The following is a 16,954-nucleotide window of genomic DNA, read 5'->3' as shown; positions in this document are numbered from 1 at the left end:
AGACTTTCAGCTATTGAAGCATTTGGGAATAAATTAGCCCTAGTTACACAGAAAATTAAGCATATAGAAAAATAATGACACAAGCTACAAATTTGGTGACCTTCACAAGCAATAAGTGTTTATTGAATATTTGAGAAGAAAACAGGTAATCTATTGGAAGGGGAATAGGGAAGTATGGGAGAAATGGAGGAAAATAATAGAAAACACTTAAGACTGAGAAAGCTAATAGCCATATGAGATATTATTTAAAAATCCAAAGAAATTAGCTAGTAGAATGTAAGGTGGTGAGGAGCAACCAGTTTTGTGTTGTTTTGTTTTGTTTTAAATATGATACCTCTAAAGGAACAAGGGTCATATTGGCAACACACTTTTATTAGCAATTTTTTATGTTAGAGTGCAATGGAGCAGTTGTGTATCCATTAAGACTCAAGAGGGAACTGGCTTAAGTAACATGGAAGTGTATTGACACCCAAAGGTAAAATGCTCAGGCATAGATCTTTAACCACACTTGATCCAAAGGTTCACAGGAAGTGTTCATAACTCTCTCCATTTTGCAGATCTACTTTTTCCTTGCTGGTAGGTTTTGTTCCCAGGCTTCACATAATGATGGAAATGCATCTTTCACAGAACTTCCTTATGTTTCTATTTGTGCTAATAACTGTTTTTCAACTTCTTTCACTAAAGCTATGAGTTTATCTGATAAGTAGTTATACAACAACAGTCCTACCACCAACCACATCTCAGTAGCTTAACACACTAAAAGAATTGTATCCCTCATCTATTTTATGTGTCCACTGTGGGTCAGGAGAGGGACTCTACTTATCCTAGGGACTCTAGCTGAAGGAAGGAGCCAGGCACCATTTTAAATGTTGGCAGGCACTGTGCAAAGGGAATAGGACTGACACCATTAATGAAATGTTCTAACTCAGAAGTGTCATATGTCGTTTCTCTCGTAACTCATGATTCAAAACTGCTTATTTGGATCTATCAACCGAAAGGGAGCCAGAAAGTTCAACTCTACTATGTACCAAGAAGCTGGGAGAACAGAAATATTTGGCTAAAAGCACTAGTAACTAACATATCGTCCCATGGAACATCATAAAAGTAATAGGTTGCTAAAATTCCATGAATTAAATCAAACTTTTATCTTCTGTATGGAACCTATGACCACAAATGGAGAGCGTTCTGCTGTACCAGCATAGCAAACCATCGGAATTGTGTATTTATTTCAGATACATCATATATTTATATTTATTTTAGTCCACAATTACACATTTTAGGTATGATATTTGGTTTTCAGTTAAAATAAATATATTTATAATTAATCTTTTTATAGCAACCTTTTAAAAGTTAAAACACAAATTTCTTTATATTGTTAATGTAACCGTAATAACAATGTGTGTTTAGGTCTCTTTGTCTGCTCTGGAGCATACGTAATCACGAGAGGTTCCCTGAGTGCCTCTCGAACCTTGTATGTTCAACTGTTGAATAATGTGCTGCACCTCCCCATCCAGTTTTTTGAAACAAATTCCACAGGCCAGATCATCAGTCGTTTCACCAAGGTAAGGAAAGACACACCTTATTAAATAGCATACATAAAAGTGACCCATATGTGTTATCTTATATTCTCACTTATACAAAATATCATGTGTTTTATACAGATGTCATTGTTAAATATATTTCTAAACCTTAGGACACATATAACTGATGTACAACAGAGTCACATTTTATACATACAATTAAAATAACACTTGAAAAATTACTTAAAGAATCCAAGAAACACAAGTGCTTTGATATCTGCAACTCTAATTCTTAGACACTTCGAGTTGTTTGAGAATCACTGCCTTAGGCTAAGAAGAGAAAGCAAATGTAAGTCAATATGCAGATATCTAGACTTTGAAAACATTCTGCCTTTAAGAAAACATAACATCACTTATGGTGAATGGGAAATGAGTGAAGATTTTCAGAGTGTCTCTGCTTACCTGTAGGAGTTTTCTCATTATGTCTACTATAAAGTGTTTCTAATATTACTGTCCTGTAAAGATAAAATGCAAGCCATGAATGTGATTTAAAATTTCCTGGTAGCCATAATAAAGAAGTAAAATAAAATACTGTTGAAAGAATTAATTATGATAATACATTTTATTTAACAAAGTATATCCAAAACATTATTCTAAACTATAATTAATATAAAATTATTAATTAAACTTTATACTTTTTTGTACAAAGTCTTTTAAAGCTGGTTTTTATTATATGCTTATAGCATATCTCAACTTGCATCACTACACTCCAAGTGTTTAATAGTCACATATTGCTAATGGTCCTTATATTAAAGTGTGCAGGTTCCTAACCTCAAAGTGTGTTAACACATTTCTACATATATATAAAAACATGGTGGATGTATAAAGAGAAGTGAAGATAAAACACAAAAACATAAATAAAAGTACCTAACATAATAAATTACTAATGGAATATTAAATCTTGCTTTATCGTACCAAGGTGCATATGGTTTTATGAAAACTTACAGAAGAGTTTGATCACCAGCATCCTTTCTCTCCCAGAGGACATTTCTGACTACAATCCTACAGATTAATTCTCATTTTTATATAGTAAAATTTCAAATGATTGAGTCTTAAGCAGATGGGAGTATGGGCAGTTAAATTCTAAATAAGAAATTGCATGTGAATATGATGCTGTTACACTGTTTGGTATATGAGATAACCAGGGAACTCCCAGATGAAAGTAGAATTAACAAAATTTCTTCTCTGCTTTTTATATCAATTTTGTCCTGAACTGAGTAGTTCACCCATTGAAGGTTCAGTGTCTCAGTATTCCCTGGCATCTCTCGGGTCATACCTTGTGCCACAAACAGATTAAATTCTATGCAACAAAGTGTGAAACAGGCCGGGCATGGTGGCTCATGCCTCTAATCCCAACTTTGGGAGGCAGAGACAGGCAGACCACTTGAGGTTAGGAGTTTGAGACATGCCAAACCTGACCAACATAACCAAACCCTGTCTCTGCTAAAAATGCAAAAACTAGGTGGGCATGGTGGCTAATGCCTGTAATCCTAAGTACTAAGGAGGCTGAGGCACGAGAATTGCATGGACCTGGGAGGCAGAGGTTTGCAGTGAGCCAAGATCTCACCATTGCACTCCAGCCTGGGTGACACAGCAAAACACCTTCTCAAAAAAAAAAAAATAAATAAATGTGTAAATCAAGGCATGACCTTCCCATTGTCCTTCTCTCATTCCTATTGGCCACTCCATCTTTCAGTTCATAATTTTGTAAATGATTATTTTGTTTTCCTGTCTCTCTTGATAAGAGTAGGATTCAGTTACCCAGGAAGGCCACTGGACATATTCTTAGCTGATAGCAATGCCCCAGCAGTGACTTACAAATTTTGAGTCACAAATAGTGGTAGCCCAATGCCCCAAATACTGGAATTAAGAAAACAAGCTATTTAATTATGGTTTTTTTTTGTTATGTTTGTTTTTGCTTTTTTGATCAAAGTCTGGCTTTAGTTGTATAATTAATCACCATGCAGTGGTCATTGGGAAATATAAATTGCTTGATTGTAGGTGTCTTGAAATTAGAACACCCTTTTAATTGTTATAGTTGACTACAGGGGAAAATACATGGGGATGAGCAGAGATCATGTAGTTAGATTTATTTATGTAATCATTAGATTGTCATATCTGGGTAAACATTTTTAATTTTGCCATTGAATAATATATTTCTTCTTTCTCTTATTCTAAACTGTAAAAAATTAAAAATAAAGTGACCTAATATCAAATTTTTCAGGACATATTTATACTTGATATGCGTTTGCATTACTATTTACGGCTGTGGTTGAATTGTACATTGGAAGTTATTGGAACAATTTTGGTCATTGTGGGAGCTTTGCCCCTCTTCATTCTGGGGATTATTCCCGTAGTGTTCTTCTATTTCTCTATACAAGTAAGTGCATAAATTTCTATTTGTATTAATAACTTGTAAGTTCACAGTCAAATACAGTTTCAGACCCACTTAAGTCCCCTCTTTGTCCAAGTTCTGTAAGAAGCAGAGTCCAAGAAAGGAATAGACGTATGGGAGATATACTGAGGGAGATGTTTGTAAAAGATAAAGGAAAGGGAGCAAAAGAGGGCTGGGCTGAGCAAGGCTTCGAACAGCCACTCAGGCTGAATCCCTGTGAGGGAGAAAAAGAAAGAAGAAGGATTAGCATTGGGTAACAAGAGTCTTGGACTACAGGGCAGTTCCGTAACAGGTTCAACAGGAAGCTCTCAATCGCAATTGCCCGTTGGAGAGTCCCATGTGCACTTCCTGCCAGTACTCAGTCATTGACTGGCCTCTACACGAATATAACAGTGGGTTCATCAGTGCAGTCGCTCTGATCAGTCAGCCATGCTCTCTACAAGCAGGAGAGGTGGGGCCTGCATTTTTATGCCCACCACAAAACCTGTATGTTGTTCACATTTTAGCAGAAACCTAAAATCCCTGCATATCCAAAAGGGAAACAGATAGTGCCTTTTTGACCTGTTTTTCTAAACATCACTTGTTTCTTCCAGACAAACAATTACTGGAAGAGCTGAATATGTCTCTCATGATACTTACATAATATCTTCATACTAAAGTGTGATCATCCCGTTTAAACTGCAAAATTATGTCACTGTGAGGCTGCAAGTGGAAACCAAATATTTTAGCATGTATATTTTTTTCTTCAGCAGTCAAACAAAGCAATTTTATTAAACAATGAAAAGAATAAATTAAAATGAACATCTTTATTATCTTTATTATTTTACAAGAAGCCATGACAGCTTTTGGTTTAAAAAAAGTTTATAGCTTCCTACAGAAATGACTCACATAAAAGAAGTATCTCCAGCTTGCTCCTACACTGTGATATAAAAGTTCTTTTCATATTCACAGATTTATACACCTTATTTCTGTTCTCATAACTTTTTTTGACACTTATCCCAAGGTACTAGTCAAACATGCAAGAATGATAAATAGATGAATTTTTCAAATGTGTGATATCTGTATAATTTTATGATGTATTATATGTAAGAGATTATTATAAAATATTTTAAACATCTCTTTACCTTTATCAAAGTACATGCAATTTTTTTTAATTACAGGCTTAATTCACAAAAAAAGAGTGAAATTTAAAGATATTTGCAGAAATAACTATTTCCCACTTATTTATTTATCTTGGCAATAAGGACTTCAATAAAAGAGGAAATTAGTTTCAGTGAACTGAAAAACAAAAGTAGATTATAGGTGTAAATGGAGCTCAAACTGAATCCAAAATAATGAATGAATATGTTTCCACTCCACATTTTAGTTAATTATCCTCAAATATGCAATCTGCTATGAAAATGTAATTCTTACATTTTTGGAGATTTTTAAATGAAGTATAAAACATTGAGAAAATTATTGATTATTTCTAAATTTTCAGTGCCATTTCTATATTAAAATAATATTTATTCCAAAGCATGATTTTTATATCCTGATAGTTTTAACTGATAACATATAAGGTAAAATAAATGCTGAAGCATATATTTTAAATATATACGTATCTGAGGCTCTTTTCACAAAAGATTCTTAGGGTTTAATGCTTTTCAAAAACCCAAGTTTTAAAATTCATGTTAGAGTGTAGTGTGCTCAAACCAGATTACAAATAATTTTCTCATTTCTATACCCATACTCTATTATTCATCCTACTTCACATGTTTTTCCTGTTCTCTCTGTCTGTCCCCATCTTACTTAATATTGATGGCCTACATAATATTCCACTTTCTCTGTGGAGCATTCTCTATCAAAATAGTGCAAAGAAAACTGACTATTTGTCTACTATTCCGATATCTACTATGACGGTTTTATTATACTGCTGGTATATACTGATGGTATAATAAATCCAGAATATATGAAAATGTAAGTGCTCTGGGGGAAGAGACTATGTCTTATACATATATTGAAGATCTATAAAATAGCACTCATGTCAAATAAAATTTTATGTGATGGTCTGTCTGGTAAACTACAGAGTGATCAGGAGTAAAAGAGTTTAGAAACCATGTCTCATTAGTGGGCGTGTAGGATGAGGTCTGAATTTGGATTCAGGAACTTGGAGTTCTAGTCATTTTCCTTACTTGTGTGCCTGGCACATCGTTTCTTTTTCAAGGCTCCATGCCTTTCCCCTGTGAAATAAAAGGTTTGATTTAGATGTGTGCTATGCAAAGTGTGCTTCCTGGATGCATGGGCCATAGCCCAGACCTACTGGATCAGACTGTCTCAAGGTGGGGCCCTGAAAACTGCCTTTCAACAAATGCTTCAGGCAGATGATTCTTACTATAAAGTATGAGAAGCATTGATCTGATTAAAAGTTTCTTAAATCAGATTTCCCAGAGAGTTGTATGAAAAAACTCCATGGATTCTACAATTCACTGAAACTTTATCAGAAGCTCCAAGTGTGTAGCATATTTACATTTGTCTAGGGAAAGCATTTTACCCTTATTCATCTACTCGCAGGGTCTGTGACCCCAATAACATATTCCCGAATCTAGACAATCTCTTAAATCCCCTGATGGCCTCAGAATGCCACAGTCTTTTATATTCTTCAGAGCACTTAGCAGAGAGTTCATAAGTTGTAACCACTAGACTGTATGTAACCTGAGATATGTTTTTGTTTAGCTTGCTCAGTGGTTTTACCAAACGTAGACATTTTAAAATCAGAGATTTTACATAAAATTCCAGATTTAAGATTTTCCTGAAAATTTTGCAAGACCTCCTAACTCTTGATTGTCATTTCCAGTTGGCAGCAATTTTCTGGGGCTGATTAATGCTCCAGTTAATTCAGGGCAATGCTCCCTTCAGCTCTCCACAATCCCTACCTATCCAAATTGTCCTCAACTTGAAGCCAAGAGGAAGTAGACAACTTCTAATTGTGTCTGCAGTGGATATTTTTGAAGAAAAAAAGTAAAAACTATTTTTGCTGTAATTATGTTTAAGTACAAAATATAATGGTTTGTGTATTTGGTCTGCTTCCCTGATTCAGTGAGTTAATTGTTTGGTCACATTTTCAATATGTAACATAGAGCTTTTTGCATGGTGGGTACTCAATAATGGTCATTTGAGAGCATTGTCAAAGTGAAATTTTGCCCAATTATGTTCTAGTTGTCCTGTCCAGAATTGGGGCTTTTTTTTTTTTTTTTTTTTTTTTTGAGACAGTGTCTCATTCTATTACCTAGGCTGGAGTACAGTCGCATGATATCATCTCGGCTCACTGCCACCTCTGCCTCCCAAGTTCAAGCGATTCTCCTGTCTCAGCTTCCTGAGTAGTTGGGACAATGGCAGACGCCACCTCACCTGGCTAGTTTTTATATTTTTGGCAGAGATGGGGATTCACCATGTTGCTTGGGCTGGTCTTGAACCTCTGAGCTCAAGTGATCCATCCACCTTGGCCTCCCAAAGTGCTGGGATTACAAACCCGAGCCACTGCTCCAAGCCTCAGAATTTGGGCTTTATAACCATTATGAGAGCACATGAGTTTCCTAAGCCTTCTGTGACAAAGTGCTATCACCTGGGTGGGTTAAAATAACAGAAATATATTCTCTCATATTTTAAAAAATCTGTTTGTTTCTTTATATTTTATATTTTTGAGACAAGGCCTGGCTCTGTCACCAGGGTGTAGTGTAGTGGCATGATCATTGCTCACTGCAGTCTTGACCTCCTGGGCTCGTTACCGTCCTGCCTCAGCCTCTCAAGTAGCTAGGCCCACAGGCATGCTCTACCACATTTGGATAATATTTTTCTTTTTTCACTTTTTATAAAGACAAGATCTCCTGACGTTGCCCAGGCTGATCTCAAACTCCCGAGCTCAAGCAACTCTCCTGTCTTGGCCTCCCAATGTGTTGGCCTTACAGGTGTGGGCACCACGCTTGGCCCCTCTCACAGTTCTGAAGGCCAGAAGTCTAAAATCAATATATAAGCAGAGTTGATTCCTTCTGGACGCTGTGAGAGAAAATCTGTTTCATGCTCCTCTCCTAGCTTCTGCTGGCTGTCAACAATCCTGGTATTTTCCTTGGCTTCTAAACACATCACTTAAATCTCTGCCACTGGCAGACATGGTGTTTTTCTTATGTCTACCTCTTCATTTATTGTCTCTGGTAAGGACACTCAAGATTGGATTTACGGTCCACCCTACATTCAGGGTGATGTCATCTTGACATCCTTAATTACATGTACAAAGATGCAGTTTCTAAATAAGGTCACATTCAGAGATACTGGGGTTCAGGACTTGTATCTGACTTTTGGGGGTCACTCTTTAAATCCCTACACAAGGGTCTCACCGTTTTTAAACTATTGAAGCAATTTCTGCTGCATCTTTCTAACTGCTTCTTTCTGTCTTCTGATCAGAGATACCACGTGGCAAGCTCTCGGCAAATCCGGAGGTTGAGAGGAGCGTCCAGTTCTCCTGTCATTTCCCACTTTAGTGAGACTTTATCAGGATTGTCCACTATCAGAGCATTTGGACATGAACAGAGGTTTATCCAGCAAAACAAAGAGGTGGTGAATGAAAACTTGGTTTGTTTCTACAATAATGTAATTTCTGACCGGTAAGTCCCATCAATACCTAGTCTAGAGGCCGGGCGCGGTGGCTCAAGCCTGTAATCCCAGCACTTTGGGAGGCCGAGGTGGGTGGATCACGAGGTCAAGAGATCGAGACCATCCTGGTCAACATGGTGAAACCCCGTCTCTACTAAAAATACGAAAAATTAGCTGGGCATGGTGGCGCGTGCCTGTAATCCCAGCTACTCAGGAGGCTGAGGCAGGAGAATTGCCTGAACCCAGGAGGCGGAGGTTGCGGTGAGCCGAGATCGCGCCATTGCACTCCAGCCTGGGTAACAAGAGCGAAACTCCGTCTCAAAAAAAAAAAAAAAAAAAAAAATACCTAGTCTAGGATCAGTCTCTCTTCTTAGACATCTTGCTCACTAACTTCTAAACAGAGTGTTTTGTAATGGCATTTCATCCAATTTTTAGAAGTATGTATTAATAAGACAAATATTTTCTAGTATTTAATGTATTTTTAAATTAAATTACATCTATTTATATTCACACAAAAGGTACATACTATTTAATAAGAAAAAGGGTCCCAGGTTGTTGAAAGATATGTGGATAGTATTAGAATTACTCATGACATAATTCTAAATTGTGTTTTATATTTTTAGAATATATTTTATTTGTATACACTGTTGCATAAAATTTTTAAATTTGAAGTTATAATCTCACATAAAGGATAAAAATGAAATATTAAATAGTAGTTGAGCACATTTCAATTTTTAGACTAATTTTATTATATTAAAAAGTGTATGCAATCGGAAAGGGAATTGATTTTCCAATAGGATTTTAAAAATGCAATACATCATTTTAGCTAGTGTTTTCTTGCTTTGAAATTTTGAGAAATCTTAAAGCAAAGTTCTGGAAAGGTAAAATGCATTTTCATGCAGATGAATTTTTTCAGTTATCATGTGATGATCCTGTGTTTGATTGATTTCCAAGTCAGCGGAAGAGAAAGAAGAAAGAAGCTATTGCTGTTTACTTCTCGATTTCCCAGAGGAGAGGTAGTACCAAATGCACCAAAACTTTTTCATCTCAGTTACTCAGGAATATGTTCCATTTATCACAGGTGGCTGTCTGTTAGACTTGAATTTCTTGGCAACTTACTGGTGCTTCTTGCTGCACTGCTTGCTGTGCTGGCTGGCAATTCTATAGATTCAGCAATAGTTGGTTTGTCTATCTCCTATACCCTAAATGTAAGTAATAATGATTTTTGTGGTATATGGTATGTTTATAATCCAATGAGTTAAACACTCTTCTTCTTTGCTTGTCTGAATTATAGATTATATTAACTAAATAATGAGAGACAAACCTAGATTGCCCTAGAGGCTCATTTCTTTCTCTATCTTGTGAGTAGCAGAAAGCTAGCTAAGCAATTCTAAGTTAACTTATAGGAAGAACAAGCTGATACTCAAGGCTGAGCGCTAAAGGACCAGGAAACTCCTGCTATTCCATAGTTACTTAGAAGTTTCCTGCTCTCCTGTCCTGACGGATTAATAGAGTATTACAAGGGTAAGGTTCCTCACCAACACAGTTGGTGTACCTAATTTGCTCAGCCTAAGCCAAGAAAACAATGCAAGCTCTAGGAAGAATATATGTGCTGCCTCTCCTTGGTTTGTACGTTTTTCTCTAATAAACTCTATTTGATATTACACTGCAATATACTAGTAGTAGGAAGCATGCCATCTTTGTAAAACAGCAAATGCCCTAAACGGCTTAAGAATTCCACATTACATAGAAGATAAGTCTAGGTGATTTTATTATATATTCTTGGTCTCATATCCAATAACCTTGAGCTGGTTGCATTTCAGAATTCAGAATTTAGGCGTCTGGAAAGGAAATATGTACACAGCCATATCCATGGCCTGGTTTAGAAGCCTCCAATCAAACACTACTGTTTTTATAGTGAACTGTGTGCCTATACAGCTCAACTGGATTAAGTAAATGCTTTGAAGAGCCCCATGTCAGTTCAAGTCAGGTGGGCTGTCAAATAAGTTGGCACCAAACTCAAGAAAAAACTGGATTGTACAAGTTTTTTTTTCTTTTAGAATTCTGTTGGAAGTTATACCCTTGAAGAACCTACATCTGGGAATAGGGTGAGAAGAAAATATAGGTTTTTTGTTTTTTTAGATGGGAAAAGGAATAGTTCCAAAGTTAGGAGAATCTTCCTTCTGGTAGAAGGTAGTGAAGAATGCCAAAGTGTTTGCAGATTATTATTTTTTTGTCATTTAGGATGTACTTTTTTTTTTTTTTTGAGGCACATCCCATCAATCTTGGCATTCATCATTCCTTATACCCAGTATTCACTTCTTGAATATATGATGAATTATGGTCTATCTTCTGACAAATAATTTCAGTATTTATGATGTTAATAAGTTAAATATCCTTAAAGAAACACAAGTATGTATATGAAGAAATACACTTATTTCTAGAGCTGCTAAATAATCAAAAGAAATAACAGTATTTGAGATAGTATGTGACAAATTCTTAGCAGATCCAAGAAATGAAAAGTGAAACTTTATAAAAAATAATTATTTGTATTACATAATAAAACGAAAGAACATGTGTTATGCTCTTGTTTCCTTCACCATACCCCCCAGATAACTCATTCTCTGAATTTTTGGGTAAAGAAAACAAGTGAAATTGAAAACAATGCAGTTTCTCTTGAAAGAGTTCGTGAATACGAAAATATGGATAAAGAGGTAAGCACTCCTCCTGTAATCCCAGTATTTTGGGAGGGTGAGGTGGGAGGACTACTTAAGGTCAAGAGTTCAAGACTGGCCTGGTCAACATAGTGAGATTCTGTGTTTCCAAAAAATAAAAGTAAGCTGGGTGTTATGGCTTATGCCTTTCAAACTACTTGGGAGGGTGAGGCAGGAGAATCCCTTATGCTTGGGAATTCAAAGTTGCAGTTAGCTGTGATTGAGCCACTGCACTCCAGCCTGAGTGATAGCACAAGATCCTGTCTAATTAAAAAAAAAATGAGAAAAAAAAGAGGTAAGCAGTGAGCACTCCTAAATAATCAATAAATGGGTTAGATGCAAGAGTAAGACATTGTAATGTCCCATAAATTGCCATTTAAAAAAATAAATTTTAAGCAAACCTGCATTTCTAAATTCGTGTAATATTCAGAGTTTCAATGAAATTAAAACCAAAATTGTTATAAGTGGCCTATTATTTTATATATTACTAAAATAGAAATGAAAATACTTCTAATTAAATTGGGATACTCCCTAAATTGTAAGACATATTCCCACTTCAGTGAGTTATAAAAATGCAATATGGTATCCTGTTTCTATAAGGCACAGTGATTTGTCCTCTACTGATGTATAGGGTAAAATATACAAAGGGCAATTATAACTTTGTGGGGATTTTACAGTAAGAAAAGTGTCATAATATAGTCAACTCATAATTATTTAGATTCTGCACAATTTCTAAATTAATTATATTTGATTGCTTACATCTTCTGTTCTATTTACTCATCATTAATATCTCTGTGAAAAGGAAGGGAGAGGGGAACAAATTAGTCTGTTTTGTTTCCTCTAATTAACTGTAATTTGGGAGGGCAAAGAGTTATTTCGACTATTGACAAAGTAAAATATTTAAGTTTTTAAAGTATTTTACTCATCTAGGTTACTTCTGCTTCCAAATTTCATTAATTAACATGGTGGATGTTAATTAATTCAAAGATGGCTTGAATTTCTGTTCCTCAATCCTCCTAGGAAGCTAGCTTTCCCTCTTCTGCTCATGAATCTGAGGAAGAGGTACCTCCTCCAAAGAAAAATCTACCATTTCCCATTGCATTTGTGGTAATATCTCTTCCTGTCTTCCCTCAGCTCTTACTCCATTAACCACCTCTTCTACTTCCTACTCCCTTGCTGTTCCTCTCAGCCTGTAACTATGCTAAAATATTTTCTATAGTCTCCAACTCGTACCTGAACTTTGAATTTTCCTCCAAATTTTTCCCCAGGTCTAGTTTTCCCTTCTCATAGAAATTTCATGAAAGATTAGTCTACCTTCACAATCTTTAGTTACCAATATTCAGCTTTTTCAGTCTGTCATCACAGGGCTAATATAAAATATTATTTTTCTATATTTTCTAAATTTTTGCTCATAAATATATTTCTTTCACATTAGAAAAGGATGATAAAAGAAGTCTGTACACACATTTAAACAAACAAAAACCTTTATGGAATTTGATGTAAGTTGTGACAAATATTGCTACAAAAACTCTTGATGTGGAAGAGATAAACATGTTCAAATAACCTTATTCAGCCCTCTACACTGTTTTTCTGCTTTCCATTACAGAAAAATTCTTTTGCAAAGATGCCTGTACATGCTCTCTATTCCTTTTTCTCTGATTCATTTTTGAACTCTCTCCAAACAGGCTTTTGATCCCATTAATCCACGGATCCTTCCCTCATGAAGATCACAACTGGTTCTTTCTCAGTCCTCACTTTAACTGACCTATCATTTGACATTAGCTATCACTCCCTCTCCCAGGAAACAGTTTACCTCACTGCCCAGGCATCACACAGTCTTGTGTGTTCTTCTGTCTCATACTTCCTCCAGGATTCCACACCAGCCCCTGTCTTGGGTCTTGGGCACAAGTAATCAGTTCCAAATAGTTACCAAACCCTTTGCCTAGAATGTTCTTCCATTGATATCCACATAGCATTTTCTCTCACTGCAGTCAGCAAAGTCTTTCCTAACTACACGGCTTTAAATGACACCTCTTTCTTCTCCCAACCCTGGTTGTTTCTTGTCTTACAAAGCTTTATCATTATCCAACATGCTGTGTATATTACATGGTTCTTTTTATCTCTCCCCACTAGTATGTATACTCCATAAAGGAAATAATTTTTATCTATTTTTCTCACTTTTGAATCTCCAGCAACTAAAATAGTGACTGACATACTAAGCCTTTGTGGAATGAACGAATGCCAAACTGTCCTTATCTCAGCTAAAATTTCAAGTTATCTTCAGGCCCTTAATAGGGATTTTAGAAGACTTTTCTTAATATAGGCGATGAGAAGTCCTGTTATCTCAACATATTTATTTCTAATATTTTCTTATAACTAGATAAGTTATATGTCGGTAATATTTAAAACTATCTTCAGAAAATCATAATACCTACAAACGTCTTTCATCATTTATATTCATTTTTGTTACATGCATAAGAATTATATTGGGGGGAGGGATTTTTAAATTATAATTGTTGTTTAAAGTATTTCTTTTTGGTTGTTTTTGTTTTAAGGCACCTTGGATAACGTCTAGAAGACCTCCATTACAATGGCCCAATAAAGGTGTAGTGGAATTTATTAATTATCAGGCTCGATACAGAGATGATCTTAGTTTAGCATTACAAGATATCACTTTCCAGACTCATGGGGAAGAGAAGGTACCATATATATTTCATATGCTTTAGTTTCCCTTTTGTCTGAATGCATTCATTGTTGAATATAATACGATATTGAATGTAAGGTGGTCTTTTGTTAAAGTTTTACATAAAAATAATAAAGATATGTGGTTGGTGTGTACTGAATACATTTTCCTTCTATAAAAAATACAGTTCTTAAATTGCTCATACACCACTATGAAACACAATTTTGGTGTACTTGGCTTTTACTTCCTCTATAAAATGAATTGCAACAATAAATAAATCATTACACCAAATACAGTAAATACATATGTTTAACTATTTGTATAGTTAAAAACATCATGTTTTCCAAAACCATTAAAGAGATGGGAAAATGCTTGAAATGCACTTTAGTTAACAGAAGCAACTTACAAAACCATTGACAGCATAGAACATTGGCTTTATGTTTTAAAAAAGCAAACAGACACATTGGCAAAAATATTTTTGTAGCAGATATATTTTTGGACCAGAAACAATCATTCTGAAATTTTTACTACCCCAATAAATTCAACAGATTTCTGTTTTTTCTGATGTATTTTGTCAGACTTAAGATTTTGTACTAGAGTAAAACAACAACAGAAAAAAAAAAAAAAAACACTTTAATATTATACCTGCCTAATATTCGTATTAATACCAAGAAACAAATCAGCAACCAACAGAGATTGCTCTTTAGTTCTTGTGGTCACAGGAACATGTTTAATCACTGGGATGTTTATGACAAGATGATTATTTTGGCCGGAAGTCAAAATCCTTAAACACAATTTGTGGCCACACATAACAGAGTTGTTTTAATGCAGAGTTGTTTTGATGCACCAGAGAAATTTACGGGCGCTCCTTGGATTTTCTAGTCTATCTGGCGAAATATTGGAGTACCCTGTTTGTTTCTTTGTTGTTTGTTTGTTTCAGTGAAGGGAAGGTAGCGAAAATGTTTTCTGAAAATCTCAATGAAACCACTCATTCTCATTGCTTCTTTTGCCCTAACCTTTAATGGGCAGTTCAGGGGTGGTTCAGGAATGACCTGTTTTTCCTGGGTCTGCTGGGGATAGTTGTGAGGAGGTAACTAAATTACTCAAAACTAGAGGAAAAACACAAATTAGCCAGAACCTTTAGAGCAAGTAAAGAGTATTTGGATAAACACTGATCCTTAGATGTCACATGACATCTTCCATGCCCATCAAGGTTCATCTTGTTGACATAATTGGAACCCATTGACCTAACACTTAATGTATTTGTTGTCAGCACAAAGGCCTTGTTCCCTTACAAAAAGTAAAGTCTATGATTATTTAATTACAGATTGGAATTGTGGGAAGGACTGGAGCAGGCAAATCCACACTATCAAATTGCTTATTTAGAATTGTGGAGAGAGCAGGAGGCAAAATTATTATTGATGGAATTGATATATCAACTATTGGACTTCATGACCTTCGTAGCAAACTTAACATTATTCCACAGGTAAAGCCTATTTTGCCAGTAATCTTTCTTAACCCACTCTAAGGAAATCTGTTTTCTTTTTTGAAATCTATTCCTTCCAAGTCGATAAATTCATTGTTTGAAGCCATATCATTTTAAATAAATTATATGAAAAACTGCTACGAAATTGAACCTTTTTTAAACACTCTTACTATAAAGCATTTTTCCTAAGAGCGTTTATCTATTTGAAAAACCAATACATATTTTTTTGATAAAATTTCCTTCATAAGTGCAAATAAAATTCAGATAAACAGATCAGATTGAAATATATTGATTTTTTAAAATTACTGAAGTTTTTGCTTAGTTGGTAGTTTGAGTGTAGAATTTTGACTCTTTCACTTGAAGTTTAGAAACATTAAAAAAGAACAATAATTTAGCTAGTTCTCTTTTCTCAAGTCCTTTGATTTTTTTATCTGTGGAATCAAAGGAATTTGATCATTAAGAGGCACACAAATTAGCTTAAAAATATGCCTCTAAAGCCAAAGATGAAATACTCAGCAGAAGCTGGGCGTGGTGTATGCCTGTAATCCCAGCACTGGGAGGCCAAGGCAGGCAGATCACCTCAGATCAGAAGTTCAAGACCCACCTGGCCAACATGGTGAAACCCCGTCTCTACTAAAAGTACATAAATTATCCCAGCATGGTGGTGCACACCTGTGATCCCAGCTACTCAGGAGGCTGAGACAGGAGAATTGCTTGAACCTGGGAGCCAGAGGTTTCAGTGAGCTGAAATCGCACCACAGCACTCTAGCCTGGGCAACAGAGCCAGACTCCATTTCAAAAGAAAGAAATACTTAGTTGTGTTTGAGTGAATTAAGATTTTTAAAAGTGTTTTATGAAATATCTTTGTGCTATCTTCTAAAAATATATTAAAATACTGATTTTAATATACTAAAATGTCATTTAGACATATACTTGTACTCATGGATTTACTTCAAAACAAATTTGAGTAGAATCTGGAATTCTGGAAAGGAAAAAATTTAATGGAAAGAAAGAGACATCAGTCTTTCCTCTCTCATAGATAGAGTAAAACATAGTTTCACTAGGCATCTTGGTGTAGTAGAAAGAAAATGGACTTAATCCTCTGAATTCTATTCAACCACTTACCTTCTGTGTGGTGTGGACAAGAGCTCTTCAGAATCTCCAGCTCACTCTCTTTAAAATAGGAATATGAATTTCTATCTTTCTGAGTTGCTATATTGATTGGTAATATTATATACATACTATACTTCATATTTATTATATTTTGTATTATATATATCCCTGACTACATAGCAGTAATTATCATCATTATTACGGTAGTTGTTATTATTTTCAATAATAGGAGGAGGAGAAAGAAAATCAGGAGACTTATAATGACTTAATGTGAATTATAGTTTATTCTGACTCTCTTCTGTTTTTATTTTAAATATAAAATGAATTTGACGATTATATTAGATCTGATCATTTTGT

General features: G+C 35.2%; 1 protein-coding gene across 4 annotated transcripts in view; it reads left to right on the top strand.

Annotated features, from left to right (window-relative positions):
- LOC101048024 (ATP-binding cassette sub-family C member 2-like) overlaps positions 1 to 16,954 on the top strand; it is a 91,484-nt gene that overhangs the window by 68,339 nt on the left and 6,191 nt on the right. For all 4 annotated transcript variants that reach the window (XM_074389484.1, XM_003934319.3, XM_074389486.1 and 1 more), the window contains 7 exons: positions 1,408 to 1,562; positions 3,805 to 3,960; positions 8,413 to 8,612; positions 9,683 to 9,809; positions 11,214 to 11,315; positions 13,871 to 14,014; positions 15,326 to 15,484. In XM_074389484.1, the coding sequence (XP_074245585.1) occupies positions 1,408 to 1,562; positions 3,805 to 3,960; positions 8,413 to 8,612; positions 9,683 to 9,809; positions 11,214 to 11,315; positions 13,871 to 14,014; positions 15,326 to 15,484 (1,043 nt within the window). The remainder of the gene's footprint in view (positions 1 to 1,407; positions 1,563 to 3,804; positions 3,961 to 8,412; positions 8,613 to 9,682; positions 9,810 to 11,213; positions 11,316 to 13,870; positions 14,015 to 15,325; positions 15,485 to 16,954) is intronic.

The sequence above is a fragment of the Saimiri boliviensis genome, chromosome 18, assembly GCF_048565385.1.
Source record: "Saimiri boliviensis isolate mSaiBol1 chromosome 18, mSaiBol1.pri, whole genome shotgun sequence".
Taxonomy (NCBI): Eukaryota; Metazoa; Chordata; class Mammalia; order Primates; family Cebidae; genus Saimiri; species Saimiri boliviensis.
This window is presented reverse-complemented; position numbering and strand designations above follow the sequence as displayed.